At 38.4% G+C, this 5,614-nt stretch overlaps 1 protein-coding gene across 1 annotated transcript in view; it reads right to left on the reverse strand.

Annotated features, from left to right (window-relative positions):
• Positions 1-5,196, reverse strand: part of LOC107713718 (pyridoxal kinase-like) — a 17,653-nt gene extending 12,457 nt beyond the window's left edge. The window contains exons 1-3 of the mRNA XM_016519304.1: positions 5,126-5,196; positions 4,950-5,074; positions 4,635-4,689 (exon numbers count right to left, since the gene is read on the reverse strand). Of these exons, the coding sequence (XP_016374790.1) occupies positions 4,635-4,689; positions 4,950-5,030 (136 nt within the window). The 5' untranslated portion in view covers positions 5,031-5,074; positions 5,126-5,196. The remainder of the gene's footprint in view (positions 1-4,634; positions 4,690-4,949; positions 5,075-5,125) is intronic.
• Between the last annotated feature and the right edge of the window lie 418 nt (positions 5,197-5,614).

Consider the following 5,614-nt stretch of genomic DNA (forward strand, 5'->3'; position numbering starts at 1 on the left):
TATAATAAATAAAAAGAAAACAGATAGAATACAAAAAGAATAGAGAAGCTAGTGTTATTTAAAAAAAAAATTTTTTTTTAAAGAAAACAAAGTTAGTAAGTGAATAGGAGTGCAAGTCTAAAAGGGCAGTTTTTTTTTAAAGAATAGAATTAGAATAGATAGTGCTAGAGTTAGAGGGTCAAATAAAGTTGGAAGAAATGTGTTTTTAGCCGATTCTTGAAGATGGCTAAGGACTCAGCTGCTCGGACTGAGTTGGGCAGGTCATTCCACCAGGAGGGAACAGTTCATTTAAAAGTCTGTGAAAGAGTTTTTTTGCCTCTTTGGGATGGCACAATAAAGCAAAGTTCACTTGCAGAACACAAGCTTCTAGAGGGTACATAAGTCTGAAGTAATGAATTTAGGTAAAGGGGTGCAGAGCCAGTGCTGGTTTTGTAGGAAAACATTAGTGCCTTAAAGCCTTTAGCTTTAATTACAGCCTTTAGTCTGTTGGGATTTGTCTCTGTCTCTACTTACTTTGCACATCTAGAATTTGCAATATTTGCCCACTCTTCTTTGCAAACTGCTCAAGATCAGTTCAATTTGAAGGTGAACGTTTATGGACTGCAGTCTTCGTCATTCCACAGATTCTCAATGGGGTTTAAGTCTGGGCTCTGACGATGCCATGCAAGATCATTCACCTTTTTCTCCTTCAGCCACTGTGTGCTCAGTTTTGTTGTGTGCTTTGGGTCATTGTCATGTTGTCTTCTTCCCATTGACAACTTTCTGGCAGAGGGCAGCAGTTTTTCCTCAAGAATTTTAGGGTATTTTGCCCTGTCCATTTTTCCTTCTATCCTGACAAGTGCTTTGGATTTCCGCCAGACGTATCGTTCGGTGTTGAGGCCAAATAATTAAATTTTAGTCTCATCTACCTCTGAATCTTCTAGGTGTGTTTTGGCAAAGCTCAGTCGTGACTGCATGTGGCCTTTCTTGATGAGTGGCTTTTTTCTTGCAACCCTCCCATACAAGCCACATTTGGTTGCTGTAGTTGTAGAGTTGTAGGTGCTGCAGAGTTGCTGTAGGCCTCTTGGTTGCCTCTCTGACCAGTTTTCTGGCTCTTTCATCCAGTTCGGAGCGATGTCCTGATCCAGGGAGGGTCTGTGTTGTACCAAATACCTTCCACTTCTTAATAATAAACTTCACTGTGTTTCTAGGCATTGATAAAGCCTTTGACTTTTTTTTTTTTTGTATCCATCTCCTGACTTGTGCCTGTCCACAACTTCATCCCGGAGATCTTTTGACAGTGCCTTGCCACCCAGAGTTGATTGTTTGCTTCAGTTGCACTACCAAGGACTGAAATGCTCCAGGAAAGGTTTTTTCATGCGGAGCTAATCAAAATGACCGCAGCTGATCACAGTTGAAAGTCAAATGGAGGACTGAAATGCTCCAGGAAAGCTTTTTTCATGCTGAGCTAATACATTTTTTTTTTTTCTGACATGTTGGCATGTTATATATTTCACTTGGATGTTATAAGTTGCACTGAGTAAATACAGCTGGATTAAACAAAACCTTTGTCCGTCTTCATTTCAGGCTGCAAATCAACAAAATGTGATTATTTTAAAAGGGGGTGATTCTTTTGTATACCCACTGAATCAATGTGAAATATGGAGCAAAAGTTATTTGTGCATCTGTAGAGGCAACGGCAGGCATTGTTCAGAGATAACAGTATTTTCTGACTGCCAGCCGGATTGCAGTCATAACAGTGATAACATCAACTGGTGAGTAACCAATATTAATCGGTCACCAATAGGGTTGTCAAAAAAAAATTCTGAATTTAAAATATTCGTCGAATTTAAAATAAAAATCCACATTCGAATGCAAAAATGTTGCATTCGAATTTTAGGTGTGCGTTAAGGCAGCCTTATCAGCGGCGCACGAGATGCGATGACGATGTAAGCGTTGCTGCATTATAATGTTTTTGTTAGCCTATCCAGTTGAAGCCACTAGATGCGGCGCTGCTGCATTGTTAATTACAAATATTGCAGGAAAATACATCAATAAACATCATTGAAAAAACACCAATAAGGTTACCAATATTAATCGAAATAGACTTTAGTTAAACCAAGAAACAACGTTTGTATGTTCCGCTGCCTCTTTAATGCAAGTTAGCTAATCAGGCGAAATCGACAGTAACTTAACCTTAACAGCGAACTAACATGAAATACTGAAGTAAAGTGAATTAGGCAACACCATTGTTTAGGTTTGTTTAAGCATTTTTAAGTACTTCTGTTTTCTATGTTCAAGTTTGTGGATCATATCAACTGCAATGTCGCGGTTGTATTTTGGAGCTATCGTAACATGAGTGATAACATCAACATTAACGTCAGTTAGCCATAGTAAACTAGTTAAAGAGAAGAATTCTACGCTGCCTCTTTATTGCAAATTAGGTCAGACAGACATTACATAACGTTAACAGCGAGCTAACGTGAAATAGTGAGGAAAACTTTAAGAAACACGGCTGTTAAGTACATCTTTTGTGTTTTATTTTCAAGTTAGTGGTCTTATGGTAATGTCGCCTGCAATGGAGGTGTATTGGAGTCTTTTCTTGTGATTGCCATCACTGCGGTGGTAACAGCTGAGTAAGCTAACATCAACTATATCAGTCGAATTAACCACTGGCTGCTGAAGGAGGAGGAACGGACTAGCAATATATTAATATAGGAAGTTTTGCTACCAAATTTTTTAAATGTTGTTTATTTGATTAAAGTTCTGTTATTGCCTGGTAGTTTTCCTGACCATAAACTATAATAACACTAAAAGGCTGTTGTGACTGTCTGTTACAGGAGATTTCTCCAAGCAAAAACACGGGTGCTGACTAGAGGCAGAATTATCATAAAGCCAGCTGTCCATTTTACAGAAGTGCAGAATTAGGTCACCCAAAATACATTTGATTTTACATTACATTTACATTCATGCATTTCCCAGATGCTTTTATCCAAAGCAACTTGCGCTGCATTTAAGGTACACATTTTATTGAGTTATCCATTAAGTTATCTAAACAGTATTTTGAAGTACTTCTACCGTTTTTCTATTTTCAAGTTTGTGGTCTGGTTCATGTCATCTGCAACGTCGGAGGTGTATTTTAAAACACATTCCAATTGGAGCTTTTTCTTGTGATTGCCATCGTAACGGTGCAAACATAAAACTGGTAAGTTAGCCGAAGTAAGCTACTTAAAGTGTTTTTTTTATTTTTTTTATCGAGTTATCCATTCCCTGGGAATCAAATCCATTATTTCAGCAATATAGCACTTTGCTATACTGTTTGATCTACAGGAATGCATTATGGAATGGAACTTTAATGATTTGTAATGGATTATCAACTAATTATAAACCTTTCTTGTAGGTGCATGCAGATGTATATAGCATTTTTTATTAATATCAAAGTGCATACAGAACGAAGTTTGACAGGTGGGCCAAATTCTGTAATAACTGATTAGAATTTTTTTTTCCCTTGTGCTTGCAGGTTCATTCCGAGAATCAACCCTGGTGGCACCAAATGCCATTGAAAGTCACAGATCAGATGGAAATCTGGAAAGAGGGTGCAAAGAAAAAGCATCAGCCTGAAACCCGCACTCACCCACCCACCCCCCAATTAATGTTTACTGTATTTTATTTCTGTTTATTTGGACCAGCTGGCTCCACTGAATCACAACCTGTAAGTATGATAAATAATAGATGCTTATATTTTCTATCGAGCGTTCAAAATATGGCACTATGGCAATAGGCGTATCGTTTCCGACACGTGCTGTACGCTGTAGACCAATCACAACAGACTGGGCCATCTGACCAATCAGAGCAGAGTAGCTCACGGAAAGGAGGAGTTTAAGAGAGACTGAATCTTAGAACTGCTTCGAACGAATCGTTTGAGAATCGTTGGAAAATGAGGTGATATTAAATGCATATTTTGAGAAAACAAAAGTGTTTTTTTTACCTTGCATGCATGTAAACCTATTGAAGGAGACACCCAAAACAATATTAGGAACCTTAAAAATGGCACAATAGGGGCACTTTAAATCTAAATAAAAAGGAGAAAACCGCCTCACTGTTTTGCAGTGCTGAATACAGACAAGAAAACTGGCGGGAAAAAAATCATACTGAGCTTGCAGCTTTGCTTCACTGCAAGGAAAATAATACTGCCACATGCTGATCAAAGCTGATCTTTGACCTGATGAAAACTTTCCCACACACAAAGTTAAACAATACCAAGATAAACCCACCCAGATAAAAGTGCTTAGAATTTCTTATTAACAAGAACATACTAAAGCATGCTTTAGCAATGCTGTTGAGATATTCATTCAAAATCACCATCTTAACTCTCAATCTTTAAACCCTAGCTGAAACAAACACTTTACAGAGAAACCAGTCCAAGAGGAGTAATTAGTCATGCCTCATCACAAACTCTGATCACTTGATTTGAACCCCAGTCTCGATTACACAACAAGGCCATTTCTGCAGTGTCCTGCATTGTGACAATCTGTTAGTCAACAGGTTCAAACATTTTTACCACCAGCATATAATTTGAGCTAAAACTGAATTTCAGAAATGTCTTAGTATTTGGTTTTTGCTCTTTTGCTTTAATGATAACAGAATGTATGTACCTGTATGATTGGAGAACTGCACAGAATTGATAGTGTCGACTTCAAAGCCCAGCACCTAGCAGTGACACACAAGTTAAACATGTTATACATGCTGACATGCATCGTGGAGGGGAAACTAACGTTGGATTAGGCTCAGGAAGCAGATGATTTATTATTGTAACGTTAAGGGTTCAGGAAGCAGATGATTTTTATTGTAAGGGTTCAGGAAGCAGCTTGTGAAGCGGTCGGATGTGCTATGCTTTGCACCACAACTACGTTAAAACTGTAAATGACGCTGCAGGCATCTAATGCACTACAAAAGCTACTTAATCTTACCTGTAAAGGAAAAGATGCAGATTTGTTTCCGACATATCCTCTGACAACATGACTCTGGACTGACAAAACTCTGCAGTCCATGACTGACGCGCGCTTACAGCAGAACACTGCTAGACTTTAATGTTCTCACACCAGGCTAAAAGACCGCGATCAGTCGTAGACGATCAAATAAAAACACACTTCAGTAATGACAGACATTCAACAGCTGCCTCTGCACAGTACATGGATGGACTCGGGTGAGTTTTTTCTTCAGGCGTTTGCAAGGACACCTAAGTGCTCGCAGCATGTTTACAAGAATTGACCAATCACGTCTAAGGATTGTCCGGCTTTCGAGATCAAAGCGTGGCCGGTTAATGTTCTTGTGTAATTAAAACACTGCTTTTAAAGTTTTAATAAAGTTACATGTGCAAGGTACTTTGCAAAGACGTTGTATGACCAAACTGTTAATGGACTAAATAAAATTCAGAGCATTTATCTAATAAATGAAATATTGCTTTTGGAAAGTTTTTAAGGACAGTCTTATTTGATTCAGCTCAAATTGCCCAGAATTATGAATATACGAATCAGGCAATCAGCACACTAGTTCTCATGATTGTGAATTTGAAATGAGTTGGTCACTCTCATCCCACCCAGAGGAAGGGAATTTACTGAATCACATTCCTTTC

The sequence above is a fragment of the Sinocyclocheilus rhinocerous genome, unplaced genomic scaffold (assembly GCF_001515625.1).
Source record: "Sinocyclocheilus rhinocerous isolate Xijiao unplaced genomic scaffold, SAMN03320098_v1.1 scaffold2584, whole genome shotgun sequence".
NCBI lineage: Eukaryota > Metazoa > Chordata > Actinopteri > Cypriniformes > Cyprinidae > Sinocyclocheilus > Sinocyclocheilus rhinocerous.